General features: G+C 39.1%; 3 protein-coding genes across 6 annotated transcripts; 2 read left to right on the plus strand and 1 right to left on the minus strand.

The window, feature by feature from the left end:
• Positions 1-1,556: 1,556 nt before the first annotated feature.
• On the plus strand, positions 1,557-3,187 carry LOC148721547 (uncharacterized). The gene has a single exon (XM_088735114.1). The coding sequence runs from the start codon at positions 1,613-1,615 to the stop codon at positions 2,543-2,545; it is 933 nt and encodes a 310-aa protein (XP_088591240.1). The 5' UTR covers positions 1,557-1,612; the 3' UTR covers positions 2,546-3,187.
• Positions 3,188-3,766: 579 nt separating this feature from the next.
• LOC148721548 (uncharacterized) lies at positions 3,767-10,015 on the minus strand. Of its 4 annotated transcripts, none has more exons than XM_088735052.1 (8): positions 9,684-10,014; positions 9,041-9,106; positions 7,566-8,348; positions 6,654-6,841; positions 6,364-6,415; positions 6,065-6,142; positions 5,361-5,776; positions 3,767-4,958 (listed from the first exon to the last, which is right to left on the minus strand). In XM_088735052.1, the coding sequence occupies exons 1-8, from the start codon at positions 9,729-9,731 to the stop codon at positions 3,941-3,943; spliced, it is 2,649 nt and encodes an 882-aa protein (XP_088591178.1). In that variant the 5' UTR covers positions 9,732-10,014; the 3' UTR covers positions 3,767-3,940. The 4 variants fall into 4 exon arrangements, with proteins under 4 accessions (XP_088591178.1, XP_088591179.1, XP_088591180.1 ...); XM_088735053.1 differs by having other exon boundaries at positions 9,191-10,014; XM_088735055.1 differs by having other exon boundaries at positions 4,259-4,567; positions 9,684-10,015.
• A 453-nt stretch (positions 10,016-10,468) lies between these two features.
• LOC111337891 (RNA demethylase ALKBH5) lies at positions 10,469-15,714 on the plus strand. The gene is made up of 3 exons (XM_022944272.2): positions 10,469-11,203; positions 11,786-11,866; positions 13,126-15,714. The coding sequence occupies exons 1-3, from the start codon at positions 10,497-10,499 to the stop codon at positions 13,331-13,333; spliced, it is 996 nt and encodes a 331-aa protein (XP_022800007.2). The 5' UTR covers positions 10,469-10,496; the 3' UTR covers positions 13,334-15,714.
• The last annotated feature ends 1,438 nt before the right edge of the window (positions 15,715-17,152 follow it).

Below are 17,152 nucleotides of genomic sequence, written 5' to 3' on the forward strand. Positions count from 1 at the left end.
ACCTCTGCCTTGAGCTCCCTTAGTTCTTTCATGAGACCTTCCTCCACCCCATTATTCTTTGTCTCCTGCTTGTCCCCTCCCTTTTGAACAGTATTTACCTTGGGGGTTAGCTGTGAACCGAATTTCTGTGATCGCTCCAGTTCGTCACTGAAACACACATTTAATTTCTCGAATAGTTCTTCATCGCTTATAAATTTCTTTTCCAAGTAGGGCTTCATTTCGATCTTGATATTCTCATTTTGCAGGCCAAGGGAAAAACTATGGACAAACATGCCATGTACTAAGGTCGGATCATATTTCAGGTCCGAGTCAGTTTCTTGAGATGCAAACAAGATCTTCTGTTTCAAATCGAGAAGGCGGATCAAGAATTCTTGAGGTTTTTCCTTTGGCTGTTGGACAGTTGAGCTCAACTGATGATATAGTTCGGTTGCTGTTCTCTCCTGATAATGAGAACGCATAATTCTCCTCAATTTGGCCAGTGTTAAATCTACCTTACCCTCCAAATAACTTCTTAGGCTTAACGCCGGATTTATCGCTTTTATCACAGCCTCTTTGATTTCATCCTCTGTATAGTCGTTCTTTAACCCATTCTCAATTTGATGTACTAGCGAGGAAAAACTCAAACGATCCTTCTGCGACGCGTCGCCAATCTGGCCCGAAATCTTGAAGTCGCGTTTGAATTTTGAAATTGACACCGCGGGATTTTGCTCTATTTTGACGGTCGCCTTACTATTTTCAGAAGCTTTCGGCGGTTCCGTTTTCTGTTCCGGTACAAATTTTCCCTGCATACTTAGAGATGACGACAACACTTTTGAGCTTCTCATTATCTAATTCTTCCGTTTCGAGGTATTTATTTAGAGCTCGGATAAAAACCAACCTTCCCTTGCTCTCAGGCGGTACAGTAATGTTCAGCCCACTACAAACTTCTTTAAGCCTTTCCTCGCTCAAGGAACACAACGCGGCCTGAATTTCGATCTGCAGACTCTCGGTGTCCATCATACTTCCAAGAAATAATCTTTCGTACTCACCAATAGTTCAATCAGCCGTTCACAAAAGAAATGCGACACTTTACGTCAAGATCAGTCCGCCGTCGACAGCAATCGACCACAACCAACTCACGCTCGACGAATCAATCAAGCGTGCCAATTACTTTGTCCTTCACAACCCAAGGCAGTTCTTCGTCGATGATAAGCCTCTTCGGTCCAGTCCTGGCAGGGTCGCCAATGTTACACACTCAAATCAACCAGATTAATGAAACACAAGGTTATATTTATTTCCAAAACTTCGAGCACATGCGTTTTCTCCCTTTTACCCGACACCCTTTTGGGTTCATGAACTCGACAAAACATGTCACGCACTCTACACAACCAGAGGTAACGCTCTCGCTCGAGACGAACTAATTGAAACATACTTTAACCTTGGATTTGCTGCTCAAGAAATTGTTTTGTTCCTAGCAATTGTGCATGGTTTATGTATTAGTCTGAGACATTTGAAAAGGATTCTAAGGAGGCTGGGTTGTAGAAGACGCCGCTTTAAAAGCGACCTAGATGAAATAGTACAGGTAGTGCAAGGGGAATTAAGGGGAAGCGGTAGTCTTCTTGGGCACAGAGCAATGCACCAGAGACTCGTAAATCATCACGGACTGGTTACTACGAGAGAAGTTGTTCGGCAGGTATTGAAGGTCTTTGACCCTGATGGAGTGGAACACCGATCAAGGCGTAGACTTCGAAGAAGGGTCTACCGATCTAAAGGGCCAAACTATATATGGCATATTGACGGTTATGACAAATTGAAACCTTTTGGTTTCTGTGTCCACGGTGCCATAGATGGTTTCAGTAGAAGAATCTTATGGCTTGAGGTAGCATCTTCAAATAACGACCCCAAAATAGTAGCTCAGTTTTATCTTGACTGTGTTAGGCAGTTAGGAGCTACTGCACGCATTATTCGGGGAGACAGGGGAACTGAGAATGTGAACGTGGCAGCTATTCAACGATTCTTTCGCAGGTCCTCTGAGGATGATTTTTCCGGAGAAAAGAGTTTTATTTATGGAAAATCGACCTCAAATCAAAGAATAGAAGCATGGTGGGGACGTTTGAGACAGGGATGCGCAGACTGGTGGATAGAGTATTTTAAGAATTTAAGAGATTCTGGTTTTTACAATGATGACAACGTTATACATCGAGAATGCTTGAAATTCTGTTTTATGGATTTGATGCAAGAAGAGCTACACAGAGTTGTCCTGGAGTGGAATGTTCATAGAATTAGACCATCTACCAATCTGGAATCTCCTTCTGGAAAGCCAGATATTCTTTACTTTCTTCCGGAGCTGAAAGGTGCGCAAGGTTATTGTACCCCGATCGATGTAGACGAAATTGAAATTGCAGAGGATATGTGCGCAACGCGACCACAAGCAAAAGGATGTTGTCCTGCCTTCAAGGATCTGGCAGAAATGATAATGGAAGACGAGCGACTAGACACGCCCACTACCATCGACGAGGCTTCCCAATTATACTTTGCTCTCTTGGACCTTATTGATGACCTATAGTGATAACACACTTTAGCGCGAAAACTTAATGAGCTGTCAAGTAATCGAAAGAAGCCAAACTATCCATCTTTTTTCAGTGTTGTTATTGACTCCGCGTCTGACAGAATAGCACAGAACGTTATCAGAAGCGCTTAGGCATTGGCATAGTGCGCAATGTTCTTAAGAGAACTCGAAACTTAGCGGAGTTACGTAATAAGTCACTTGAGTGTTCCACTTGCGGAACATTCTTAGACGCTGCACTTTGGTTGGTTAAAATTACTTTTACTTTCAATTACAGAAGTCGACTGAATCAAGCTGACGAGTTCCTCTTAATTTTTCTTATTTTTGGTCTAAACGTATGGATTCAAGCCGTTAGATGATATTCGTGGTCAACCACATACCTTACGTTGGGTTAACCATGTCAGACATAAAAAAACCTAAGAAAAGAATTGTCTGTTTTTGACTACCTACAATGTGTTGAATAAAAGAAATGAATCCAAGACTACAAATAATTTTAGAAAGAAGAAATGGCTCCTAGATTAAAGGATACATTGTTATGAGATAAAGTCGAATTTCCCATTAAATTATTGATGGGAAATTCGACTTGATCTCATAACAATTTAAGAAACTCCCTGACTTTAAACGCTACCGACCCAGTGACAATTAGGGCGATTGCAAGTAATGCCGCTGACCACAAGCATAACATTAACCGAGTTTCTCAGTTCGCGCGTAATCTGTCTTCTCGCGAATTGCTGAAGGATTGACGACTATCCCACCTCCCCGCGGCGATACTCTCCGTGCCTGCCTATTTTGCGCTCTCCTCTCACCTCTCTTGTAAAGAATTTGGGCGTTGAGGGGAATGACTTATTATATTAGAACAAGTTGGCAAAGCATTGGGCGCTGTGGGTCTGCTCTCATAGCTCGTCGGAGCAATGTTTCCTTAGAATTCGAACCAATTGCCAAGATCATTGCCGTTTTTAGAGCGGTCAGGTCCTAGTTGTTCAAAGAACGGGTAAGTCGCCGTCCAGCTGACAAAATGTATTACAACTTCTACACTTCATCCGCTGGATAGAGTTATCCGCTCTTTGAACAATCGGGGCCTGAACAATTAAAAATCAGGGCTATGTTACCTGTGGAGTCTCACTGAGATCTACAGATGATGCTTTCAAGAGCGGGCCGTGGCACATCCAACCCCATGGAGGTAAATGTTTGTCTATCTTCTTGCCATGGCAGATAAATATATTCAATTTGAACACGATAAATTTTATTGGACTTTCGTCAGTTAACAATGCAACCTGACAGATGACTGTCTCGGTTTTCTAATGTCAAGGTTCGCTAAGGAAAATAACAAAACAATAAACATGTGCAAGTTAAGAAGACGCAGTACAAAGCAAGCTACGTGTAACACCAAAATCATTACATAATATCATTTTGCCACTTTTCTTTGGCCAAAACATTTGTAAACTCTGCGCGGAATTCTGCGTAAGTATCATAAGTGGAAGGCAATTCAAGAACGCAACCACATGTGTGAGCGATTGGGCGCCTTCCCAATCCCTCTAGTTTTGTAAAACCAACATTAATACATGAAACACACATGGCATCTGCTCCAGTTGTAAACATTAAGAAGGACTTAAGTTGTGAGGTCTCTAACCCTCTTATGAAGCGTTTCAAGTAATCTAACGCCGAGCGCTCCGCATTAGTGCCCGGTAAAGCACAAAGCATGCCAAGCACTTTCTTTGTAGTTGGCTCTAACGACTGGTAAACACTACATACTCCCTCTAGAGTTGATAATTTACCCTCTGCCAGGGACCCTCTAAAAATGTAATGCCAGCAATCAGCCACATATTGTGCCTTTTGAATGATTTCCTTATGAGCTACTTCTAGTATCAGACTCTTAATGTTCTCTTTGGTTGGAAGACTTCTGCATCCAAAGCGATCCAGCAGTTCAAGAAGGTCTTCATCATCTTTGTCGTCACTATCCCATTCCTCCACGGGTCTACCCAATGCCTCGCACACAACTTGTTCTTCACTTTTGGAAAGGTACTGTTTGAATGAGTGAAGGAGAATGTCATCAGAAACTGCCTTTTCACCAAGCATAGTACTGATCACAAATGCTTTGCTTAGCAGCACTGGAAAATACCCCAGATCTTCGTAACCTTTGACGATAATGCGTGCAATGGCAGTCCAGGTGTCGCTCTGAAAATCGTGCCTTATGGAAGGAACCCTCCCCCTTTCTCCGCGCGTACAAGAAACATAGAATTCTTGCCAAAAACTTGATAGGGCGTCTCGGTAAATTCCTTTCAAGTCTTCCCCTCTTTCGTCTTTCCCGTGTCCGTCTACCATAATGACCTTCAGTTCGCAAGTCATAATATCGCCAACAAGGAATTCTGTTACAAGGTCTTGAAGGACAAGCGATCGCTTCACCCTTAAAGTTCTGGTGATAAAGTTAAAGAACTTAGGTATCACTAAATCTGAGAGGTTCATCGTTTATCTTCTATAACAAGGAACAAGACATGGTACACGAAATAAGTTTACAAAGAAAAATTAAGAAATGAGAAAACCCATTAATAACAGGTTATTCTAGAAAAAAAATTAAATGAAAAATTGCATATTCTGTTTATTGGGAATTGGACGAGTCAGGTGCATTTGATTTAACAAGCACTACCCAAGGACTATCCCCCCTTCCCAAAACAGCATAGGGTAAACCTGTAAGAATATTCACTGGTAGTAAAGTATGATACACCTTTCTGCTGAATAACCTAATTTCCCTATGATTGTGGTAGTGCTTTATGGTACACTAAGTAAAGGCATGAGATTTTAAAAATTGAATTTGTACCTCAGCCTTTTAGTGACATCAGCTACTCTACTTCCACTGCTGCTATCACCACTGCTTCCGCCACTGCTTTCACCGTTGCTTCCGCTGCCACTACTTCCACCACTGCTCCCGCCGTTGCTTCCATTGCCACTACTTCCACCATTGCTCCCACTGTTGCTTCCGCTGCCACTACTTCTGCCACCGCCTCCACCACTGCTTCTGCCGTTGCTTTCGTTACCACCACTGCTTTCACTGTTGCTTCCCCTGCCACTACTTCCACTACTGCTCCCGCCGTTGCCACTGCTTCCACCACTGCTTCCGCCATGGCTTCCGCTGCCGCTTCCACTACTGTCTCTGCTTGCACTTCCCCTGCTTTCTCTGTTGTCAGTCATTTCTTGTTCATTTTCCCTGCCAATATTTCCAAAGAGCACTGGGCTCTGGACAGAAAGAAATAAACTGCTTTGTTTAAAAAGGAAATTGTTGTCCTGTGATGGGATAATGAACCACAAACATTTTACCCATTTTATGGTGACAGATAACCAGACACATTGGCATATGATATGTTCTTAGTCCCTCTAATCTTGACTGTGATTGACATTCCTAATTTGAATGTCTAAACAGACTTCATACTTGTAAAACGTTTTGTTTAACTTGTAATTTTTGTAATTATTTAGATTAGAATGCATACGCATCACTAACAGCTTAATTTTTGGGCTTTATTTAACCTGTTGCCTTGCCAATAATGGCAGGTAATGTTGGCGAAAAAGGCGTCCTCCATCAGCTGTCCTCTTTCTTCCATCAGTCTGCAAAAACAAATGTTCTTTAGTTACCTTCAAGGCAATTACCCTCAGCACTTGTCTAATGATTGCTGCAGTTCAGATCTGCATAAATGTGGCAAAACAACAGGCAGTCGTGTAAACAAAGAAAACTTGTGTGCTATGCATTTGTCAGTTTTTTGTTAAGGTTTATTTCTGTATTGTAACTAAGTCTAATATATTGTCAAAACACAGCAAAAGTAACAAACCTTGGTTAGCTGTTGCTGAACGTGGGATTCTTGTTCATGTCCACCAATGACACTGAAAGATAAACATGCATGTACTTAGCAAAACAAACAAGTTTGAGAATGGATTCAGATCTGAGTCACAAGAAGGGTTATAAATAACATACTTAAGTGACTGCCCTCCCCCCCGGTTAGCTCAATTGGTTAGAGTGCTGGACTGTGTTTAACCTTTACTCAGTGAGGCAAACATAAGATTGTCAAATTTCTTGTCAATTAAGTTTACATAAGACACTGAAAATGACATAACATATTACCTCTCATCGTCATCCAGAAGTTGTTCAGGGATAGTTTCACTTATGGGATGCATAAAGTAAATAGAATCATCAAGAGGCTCCCATTCATTGATTCCAAACCCAAAGAAGGTTACTTCCTCATCTTCAAGACGTGGTGTTGACATAGCCTCACTCATGTACAGTGTAGTGTTTTTTGCTTGCTTTACTGGCTGTGAAGGTAACAACATTCTTCCTGCGTAGTCTAATAGCTGGAAGTGTTCAGGAATAATACTCAAGGAGCCCACCCAGTCATAAACACAAGCCATGCAATTGGATTCACGAAAATTGCGCTTCACAATACCCAGAGATACATGGCGAACTTTAATTGCTACCAATATACTTTCTTTGTGATGAAATTTTGTGGGCCGAGGCCAGGAACGTGTTCGATAATTGAGTCAGTTTGCTAGACATAACGTCTCGTAGTCAACGTGACTACGAGACGTTATGTCTAGCAAACTGACTCAATATACTTTCTTCACTCTCCTTTGGCTCCCGAGGTATCCTCAAGAGCCTGGCTTGCTGCAACTTGTTTTGTCGCTGTACATCTTGTACCTGAATCAACACAGTACAACAGTTAAGCAATCCTCCTTGTGGAAAACCATAGTTTAAAAACAAAAAGTAATGAAATACAGAATGATATGATGAACAAGCCTTTTTCCATGTTTAGATACAATGAGTTATTTTTTACAACAAACCCATTTCTTTGTTTTAATAAACCACCTGGTTGAAAACTCAGTTAAAACATTGAAGAAATGTCACACAAAGTGGATGGAGAGTCAATGTTGTTATCGTAGCTCCTGGAGAGCCATACCATGATTATTACATACTAGGCTGTCGCTGGATATGAGCAGAAGGCCACTCTGAATACTATTGTTTAACAGACCATAATTTTACCTCTTTCATCAACTTTTCCCTTTTAGCCTTGTCAGTAGCCAATGACTCTTCATAGTCAGCATCTTGCTCAGAAATGATTTTCCGCCGTTCCTCTAATTTTGTCAGTGTCCGTGACTTGGTCTCGTCATCATTCAAGCCAGATTCCTTTCTCTCTAGTTTACTGGTAGATGCTGGTTTTAAGTGATCTGCTGGTTTTAGAAGGGACACATCATCTAAAGTGTTGATCTTTGAAGTCAAGTACAGCCTGACTCTACACATCTTGCATTTCTCTACATAGCGCTGCAGTGTAAATGCCAAATGAACACCAGAAAGTTTTATTGTTGAAATGTCTTTGTGCTGGAAATTGGCCAGTCCAAATGTCATCAGCTGTTCAGGCCCAAAGTTACTGTTACCATCGGTGAAAAATATGGATTTGGCAATGCCAATGATGTCGTCTTTGTCTGCATTTAGCTCAATTTCAACCTCTCGTGTACCACCTCCCTTGGCCATTCTCACAGAAACAAAACACTGCTCCTCGGCATCAAAATGCAGCCATCCTAGTTGCACCTTTCGCATCTTTGGTAGAACTTTCCCATCTTTTTGCTGTTTAAGGCTTTTTTTCTGTTTACCATTTTCCAGAACTTCATGTAACAGTGACATTTTTTTAGATCTTTTCTTGACATCTGAGGACTCTTTGGACAATTTCTGTACAAAATTTCTCAAGCTCAGAATGTCTCCTTTCTTGTCAAGTCCAAGAAGCACCAACTCATTGTCCTTTGCTTGCATTATGGCTTCCACATCCATCTGAAAATGTGACTTGATGGTTAAATAAATTATAAATGACCGAGGTTTACTATTTGTTACTTACCTTCAATACTAATGACATTTTAATTGAAAATAATTATTTAGTATTCTAACTTTATGTATACACACCTATGGTATCCTTTAAATGTCTTCTTTCCACCTTTAAAATATTTTTATTACCATTTCATTAGGGATACATTAATCTATTGTTTACCATTTATTACAATAGTGAACAGGAATTACTGAACTTAAATGGTCAATTCTACTACAATATTTTTGTATTTCTGAAAGCATAATTTATTTTAATGTCAGCAGGAAAGCAAGCAAACAAGGTAATAATTGTGCTGGTGAAAAAGCACTATCAAGCATGCATTCATGACTTAAAAAGCTATTAATATATGATATAGGAAGAGAGTCATTCCAGTGAAATATGGCCCATTCTATTTCTCTTTGTGGGCATTAATAGCATTAAATACCTAGTAAGAATATCTTATAGCTCAATGCAGAAAAGGCAAGGGATATATTCCCACCTGAAACAATTACCTAGCAGCTCAAACTAGTTTTGCTGTTGTTCCCATACCCTGCCAACGGAATTCTGGTTGCTCTACAAGCTAGAAGCATGAAAATTGTGGCCAATTTGTTATTGCGGTTACAACTATCCTTCTTGTACCCACAGACAAAGCATAACTCACCTTTTCATATCTAAAACTTTCAATAATCTCCTGCGTCACTCCTCGTGTTTGTAAGAAATTACAAACCTGTAGAAAAATGAAGAAATCTGTAAACTATGTTTGGATTATACATAATGGAATGGAAGCCCCCAAAAATTACAGTAACCATACCTGCCGGAAAAAAATCAGGCCATTGTTAAAAAATAAGGGTAACTTGTAAACTGGCAATAAAGTCGGGCTTAATAATATTATTGACCATTTTCTTTTTTTTTTTTTTTTATTCAAATGCCCTGTGGAGGATGGACACCCCAAGATTTGACTAATATGGCACGGCACAAAACCAGCAGTTGCTTATATTATACACACAATGTTTGTTAAGGAAGTGAGCACAACATTAATTTATACAACAATGAAAGCGGGACGCCTAATACATTTCAAGATGGGCTGATTTTGTTTTCGTTCGCATGGTTTGGTTAGCTTATTTGATCCTTACTGCAACGCAACAAGTACAGTTCGCACAATGACAACGAGTGTTGACAGAAACAAACAGCTACGTGATTCAGAAATGCAGAACAATGAACTCATTCCACTCCGCTCAGCCGACTCTTAGAACTTGAATATTTATGAAGATACCATACGATATTATGAATATTCACAAGCTTACCTTCAAAAGATCGCTACATGTTTCCCGCGCTTCCGCTCTCTCCGCCATGTTGTTCCAAAAACAACACGAGCTTCCGCTAATTCAAACTCGTTCCCAGGCACAAAAAGTGGCAGTAAAAGTGGCAGTAAAAGTGGCAGTAAAAGTGGCAGTAAAAGTGGCAGTAAAAGTGGCAGTAAAAGTGGCAGTAAAAGTGGCAGTAAAAGTGGCAGTAAAAGTGGCAGTAAAAGTGGCAGTAAAAGTGGCAGTAAAAGTGGCAGTAAAAGTGGCACTAAAAGTGGCACTAAAATAAAAAAGATGTGTGTCCCTTATAGGGCTCCGTATTAAGGATTCAAATGCCGCAAACTCTGTGCCATCTGCATAATGCAAGACAACTTACATCAATAATTTGTTTACTTTAAATGGCGAAGATGTATTGCGAGCCCGGACTTGAAAGCGAGGAAAAAATAAACGCGTGCGTTTAAAGAATGTAAACCTTCAAATCATCATAATTTGTGCTACATGTACAACTTTGCCTCGAAGATAGTTTTGGAATCACCTTAAATAATTCAGCTACGCTAAATATTGTTTGACGTCTAATTTCAGAGATAAAGGATCCAGGAAATGAATAAATGAAACAACAAAAAAAACAAAACAAAAAATAAAACAAAACAAAAAGAAACAAAAAACCAAAAACAATGAACAAGGCTCAAGAGCAGAGAGGAATTTGGCTTTCAGTGTGTGTTCGGAACCGTTAGATACTCTTGGTCGAGTGGGATTGAAGCGAGTGACTCCATCGCATGCGGAAACGAGGTTAGAAAACACTGGCAAAAATCTATGCATGCAAACAAGATGGCGGGTGCCGAACCAGAGAAAAAGTCCTATGTAGACTTACGAGAAAAGCTTAACAAGAATTCATCTGCCAACAAAAAACACCTCTGGGAAAATAGAAAGCGGAAACATGACCAAAGTTTTGGTTTACATCGCCATCATTCAACACATGACAGAGAAATTGAACTGCAGAAAGTTCATCAGGGAATTCGTCAGCGAATTTTATTCGACAAAGAGGAATGCGACAAAATTGAACAAAAAATCGACGAAATAGTTCATTATGCAGATGAAGGGAATTATAAAAGCAGGACAGTTGATAGAGCACCATTACGTGTTAAATATTTCTTTGGAGAGGGCTACACGTATGGAAAACAGCTCGCAGAACGAGGACCCGGCCGGGAAAGACTTTTTCCTCGGGGAGAAGTCGACGAAATTCCGCAGTGGATTTACGATTTGGTTGTTTTGCGGCTGGAGAAGGCCGGAATCGTACCTAAAGGCTTTGTGAACAGTGCTGTGATTAATGACTATCAACCTGGAGGTTGTATAGTTTCGCACATCGATCCACCACACATTTTTGACCGTCCGATTGTTTCGTGTTCGTTTTTCAGCGAATCCTCGCTCAGTTTTGGCTGCAAATTCAGTTTCAAACCTATTCGCACATCAACGCCAGTCTTGACACTTCCACTACCTCGAGGCTGCGTGACAACTTTAAGGTGAGCTTGCTATGTTCATATTTTTCTTGTTTTTCTTTCGCAGAACAAGTGACTCATCCCTCTCAATAGTGTACTGCTGCGGCATTTAAAATTACATTACCAGTGGATTGCGGAATTGAAAATCGGATCCTTCAAAACAAAGAGGCATTCTTCTCTGAGAGTGACTGGCATTTGATTTTCCACTTACTGGACGTTTCTTTCCATTGTTGTGATAACATTTATCAGAGAACTGATATTACATCATATTCATTGTCATGAATGAATATCAAATTGAATTGGTTATCTTTATTTCCTGTTAGTACTAAGGCACTAGGAATATATGTGTAAATATGTCAATTTTTATTTGAAAAGATAAGGGTAGTATGTTAAAGGAAAGTCACAGTGCAAGATATTAGATGTCACCCATACTTTCATATTCTAGGAATTTTTTGCTTCTTACCCAAATTTTCACACATGATTTAGAATCCATGAGTAACTTGTTCAATGTTCATCACATTGACTCCAGTCAAGACTTTTATTGTCTGAGCTCAGTATTAATGAAATTGACACATTCCATACTTTTTTTTTCTCTGTTTCAAACAGTGGTTATGCAGCTGATGACATTACACATTGTATCAGACCTCAAGATGTAAAAGCAAGAAGAGCTGTGATAATTGTAAGGAGGTAAGGAGTGATCTACGTGTGAGCACCTAGGCTTTACAACACTGCAACTGTCTATTGCTCTCTTGCTTAGGTAAATGTACCCTGCCAGAAGAGATGTTTTGATGTATTCCCTTTGTTTTCAAGAAATAGTGCAAAGAAAAAATGTCTACTTTCCCAGCATTGCCCTTTAGGATCCTACATTTGGTTGCAACCAAACAAAGTCCAAACAAGTGGTCAATGATTCTCTTCTTAAAAATATATTGTTAGGAAAAGTTTAGTAAGCACTTTCAAAAATGAACAGATAGTTTTGAGACCTATTTGCCTGGAACAGAATTAAATCATTATTCTGCCAGCAGGTTGGTTCTTAACCAGTTGACATGTCATTTAAATAAGATGGTATCCTATCGGATATGACAAGTGAGGTGCTAAATTTCATAGTCATCAGAATTGAACTAGTATGATAAAAACCAACCATAACTGGTTTAGATGTCTTTACTTTACTTCATATTCTGACCAGAACAGGAGGGGCTGTGGAGGCAGTAAAGTCCCAACAAATGTTTCTGGGAGTATAGATTTCTTTAACCCCATAGGCTTGCAATGTTTAAGGAGGCAGTGTGGCCGAGTGGTTAGAGTGTCAGACTCGTAATCCGCCGCTCCCGGGTTTGAGTCCCACCCTCATCACTGGATTTATTTCACAGTAGCCCCGAGTTCACATCCTTGGCCACGCTTGTAAATAGCCAACTATTATTCTGCTTATGACCTCAGGGACTCTGAAAATAAGCTTAATGTTCCACTACCGCGCACTAATTATTACAGAAAAAGCTTTAGCTACAATGGCGCCACATTATGGAACAGTTTACCACGCGATATAAGGAACACAGAGTCTCTGGGGTTATTTAAATGTAAGATCAATGACATTTTTAAAATCTAACGCACTGCATTCCCGGAAAACAGCTTTAGTGTTATAGTATGTAGTTTTAATTTTAAATATCTTAGCGTATGTGATATGTATTTTTATAGGCTGATGAATTGATCGTGTCTAAATAAAGATTACAATACAATACAATACTAGTTTGCCTCCGGCCGGTTGGGGTTCTTAATGATGTTCTTAATGATGTTATGTTCAATTTAGAACATTTGTTTCATTTGTTTGCAAGGACCACAATGGAAACTACTGGTTGACCAGTAATTGTGTAATCCTATTAAAAGACTTTTTTTTTTTTTTTTTTGTTAATGTTGTTTTAGAAATCTTAATTTGTCTAGTTTCAATTTGATTTCAGAGTATATCCAGATGCTCCAAGACTTGAACCATTAATGAATGGCAGCAAGGATCAAGACGGGGAAAGTAACCGAGAGAGTGATGATGATGAAGATGAAGAAAATGATGAAGAGCCCCCATCGCCTAAGAAGAAACGCGTAGTGTTGAAAAGGAACTTCAGACGTCCCAGCCAAGAATCAAATAATACTGCTGATCAGCAAGGAGACTGATAATTTGATGAGGTGATGACAGTCAAGCAGAGAATATAGTGTTGATACAAGACATCAGAAATAGCTTCAGTGAAGGTTCTGTTGTACAAACATCATTCTGGCTGGGCTAGAGCTCAGTCCTGCTCATGAATCCAAGACAGGCTTGTGTAGTTTAACCTTGTACATGATATGACTTAGTCATAAATGATAGTTACAATCTACAAGTTAGATGATGTTTTGCTTTTTCCTTTTGTTAGTCATGTTACACTCAATTTTTCTTATAATGTTACGTAGACTTTGATTTTAATGTCTAGTTTTTAGTCAAGGTCTTTTCAATTGCTGTCAAGCCGTCAAACTTTCTGATCTGTCAGCAGCGTGCAAATGTTCAATTTTGAAACTTGTCATTAGCTTATTATATTAATGACTTTTCATTTTAAAAAAAAATTGGCTTTGAAAGTGACCAAAATGGTTTCAATTTCTTAGTTCCATCTGTGGTTTGAAAGAAATAACATTTGATAATTTGAGATGCTAATCCAATCCATTATTTAAGCTCTGCAATTTGATATTTTATGGACAGATACTGTTCACTTTTACTCCCCTGGTGATGCTGAATAATGAGGGCAGAATTAGGGATTTCAGTTGAGAATTCATGAGGTTCAAAATTTCATAGATATGCATTAACTGCTGTCACCACTTTATGATTACTAATTTTTTTCTTTTTGGTGAAAAAAGCATTGATGATATAAGCACTTATTGTTCAGATCCTGTCAAGAAAAGATTTTATCAGAAAATGATTTTTAAACCACAGACTGGAACTGGAGACAATCATGTAAAAAAAAAAACCACAAACTAGTGGTTCTTCAATCACTATGTAGATTAGTGGTTGAAGGAAAAAACACTCAGATAGAAGTTAAAGTACATGTACATTGCCATTTCAGCCTTCCTTTTCAAGTTGTTTAGACACTATATATTATATAAGAAGATTTACCCAAAGGTACATGAAGGTAGCATGCGGCACTTCCAGAGAACGAGGTTTACATGGCAATTCCCTGTTGAGACATCTGAAGGAAGGTGCAATTGAGAATGTTGTGTTCTTTGTAACTGATTCTTTCAATTCCTATTTTCTAAGTTTTAAGCTGCAAATTGTAACACAGCATTTACAAGAACTTCGATTTCTGATATTTTGCTACTTTTAAATTGAGCAATGTTTGTGTTACTGTAAAATTGGTTTTAAAACTCATCTGAAGTACAGACAGGAATGGAAACTGTGGTATCATTGAGTGTTTGTACATGACAATGTACACCATAAGTTTTTTTCTAGAATCACAGACTAGATTTTGAACTATTCTTCTTTTTTGCTGTGAAATCAATTTTCTCAAATATTGTGCACTTGAGCATTCTGTGATAATATTGGACAGAAGCAGTGAAAAAAATGATAAAAAGATGAAGTTTAGTTTGAGCAGAAGCTGTGTAATGTAGGTCAAAAAATGCAGTCAGTATTTTACTCTGGGACAACTTTTGATGCACATGCATCAGAATGCCGTTTTCAGTGAAAATGGAAACCAAATCATACAGGGTTGTGCTTGCTTTCTGAAGTAGAGTAACATAGGAACAATTTAAATCACGACAGTTTCTTTTGACAAGTTCAAGCTTTGTTTTGCCAAACCAGAACTGTTCACTTGCAAATTTATTTTTATCAGTTTTTATTTAAATCAAAACCTTTCAGCTGTACAGGCTTTCCTTAATAGATAGGACATGTTTGTCCTGGGGCAGTAGGTTCTGGGGAAATTTTGTTTTTGGCCAGGTGATGATTTCAAATTTTGTGCTAGTCAGTGGAAGCTTTACTGTACTGTGTTTCTGTGGCAATTCAAATGAAATCAATTTGTTACTAAAAAACATACTTTTACAAGGTGTTTGAAACCGAGCTCATTTTGTGTTAACCAAGGTAAAAGCCTCCGAAGGAAGAGAAACACAGTGGCCCGACGGACCTCACTTTCGTGCAAACTTGTTACCAGGCTTCCTAAGCAAATTTTCATTATGCATCGTGTGTATGATATGTCAGTGAGCAAAAGAGATGTGACCATTCAAGGGAACACTATTGACCCCTTACCATCTACTGAGTGATCAGACAGAATTTCTCCTTATAATAACAGGTCCTTATGACACAGACAAGTAATTTTTTTATTATGGGAAATAGGAGGGAAAATTTAATTGTAAATACTTGAAGTGTTTGTGTTTTACTAGGACCAACTTGTTTGAGAACAAAAAGAGAGTTTGTCCACCCATCAGTAAGAGTAATTAGTGTTGCAAAGAAAAGTTATTTACGTGTCTATATTCTACGCTGTAAATATTCTTGATGTATACTTGCAATACACGAATAGAATAGTTAAAGGAAATGTTTATACTTGCGTAAATGTGATAACTTGTGCAACCTGTATCTAGTCAGAGTATAATATTGGGTTAGAAAGACTTCCTGGATGAGTGCTCGGAAGATTGTTAAATGCACCCAGCTGTTACAGTTACCTGTGTGGATGTATGACTAAGGCATACTTTAATTTGTAGTTTCGTTTGAAACCCACGTATCACTAGTTTTTGATTTATGTGCTAGTATACAGTAACGTTCGTGTGTATCTCAGCATCACACTCGCGCGCAAATCTCATGCACTGCGCGCGCGAAACGTGTACGTGCGCGAAACGTGCACGTTGCGCGCCATTACGTGCACAAATGTACTTTCTTACCTTCCCTCACCTCTTTTCCCCGCTAAACTGTCAACCTTCCTTCCTTCCTCCCCCTTCCTTTCCTTCTCTTCCTCTCCCCTGTTTTATTTATTTATTTTTTTTCTAAATTTTCATGAGTAGAAAAGTCAATGTGGGAATGAAGGGTTTTGATATAGAAGGCAATTTAACGGACTACACAATGGAAGCTCGAACCTCCAATTCGCATCTCGATAGCGATCGCGTGATACTGGGTGATAATTGCTGAAAGTTGAGGAACTCGTTATTACCTAAGGATGTGGAACAGATCAGGTCAAACATAAATTAATGACCTCTGAAAACTGTTAGGAGGAAACTCGATTCAAGTTTCTTCCAAAGGTAAGAAGATGAGCCCAAAACTAAAAAAAAAAATTTTCCGAAATGCCTCACTGAGGCACTGAAAGACGTTGCCGCAGGCACTTTTTGGAACTTGCAGAGGTAGTAAAAAAACCCTTTCACCTTTCAACTTTTATTGAAGGACCCCGGGCAAGAGATTATAATCTCTGCCCCAATGTTGTTGATGGTCGGAGTAATATTTATCATGTTGCATGTACAGACTGATAGTAACTATAACGTCGGCAGCGGTGGTCTTCCGTCCTTTCTTAACTAGCGGTGCCATTTCCACTGGATGAAGAAGTTCCGTTGGGATGTGCTTATAAATAGCCAAATCTTATTTAACCCGCCACTGAAGAGACTGGGTAAGTTCCGTTTCGCGTTATAGTTAACGACCTTTCTAAAGTGGGAAAGATATATTTGCAGGACCGTCATTTCCTTTGTAGGTTCCATTGCAATATGCAAAGAGAGCAAAACAAAAACCTTCAAATCCTTTGATTAAAGGCATTTCGCAGATAGGCCAAGATCTTTGTAAATACGTTACCTGAACCATTCAAATTTATCAAATCTAGAGAGTTTGAAAAACCTTAATCACAGATTATTACAATTTGGTGTGATTAAGATCAGATCAGAGGCGTATTCAAACGTAATCTGACATGGTCTAATATGTAATATCTTGTTAAAACCGGCTCTGAGTCGCTTTTGTGGTACCAAATAAACACTCCTTGTTTCTTTTTTCACAAAGTTAAAAGT

The sequence above is a fragment of the Stylophora pistillata genome, chromosome 10, assembly GCF_964205215.1.
Source record: "Stylophora pistillata chromosome 10, jaStyPist1.2, whole genome shotgun sequence".
In the NCBI taxonomy this organism is placed as follows: domain Eukaryota; kingdom Metazoa; phylum Cnidaria; class Anthozoa; order Scleractinia; family Pocilloporidae; genus Stylophora; species Stylophora pistillata.

Excerpts from the sequence above, each read along its gene's own strand:
- LOC148721548 (XM_088735052.1), bottom strand. The coding sequence starts at position 9,731 with ATGGCGGAGAGAGCGGAAGCGCGGGAAACATGTAGCGATCTTTTGAAG. Across the intron at positions 8,349-9,040 it reads AAAGTTTTAGATATGAAAAG|ATGGATGTGGAAGCCATAAT; the intron begins GTGAGTTATGCT and ends TCACATTTTCAG. Across the intron at positions 6,842-7,565 it reads GGGAAAAGTTGATGAAAGAG|CCAGTAAAGCAAGCAAAAAA; the intron begins GTAAAATTATGG and ends TTACCTTCACAG.
- LOC148721547 (XM_088735114.1), top strand. The coding sequence starts at position 1,613 with ATGCACCAGAGACTCGTAAATCATCACGGACTGGTTACTACGAGAGAA.
- LOC111337891 (XM_022944272.2), top strand. The coding sequence starts at position 10,497 with ATGCATGCAAACAAGATGGCGGGTGCCGAACCAGAGAAAAAGTCCTAT. Across the intron at positions 11,204-11,785 it reads GGCTGCGTGACAACTTTAAG|TGGTTATGCAGCTGATGACA; the intron begins GTGAGCTTGCTA and ends TGTTTCAAACAG. Across the intron at positions 11,867-13,125 it reads GCTGTGATAATTGTAAGGAG|AGTATATCCAGATGCTCCAA; the intron begins GTAAGGAGTGAT and ends ATTTGATTTCAG.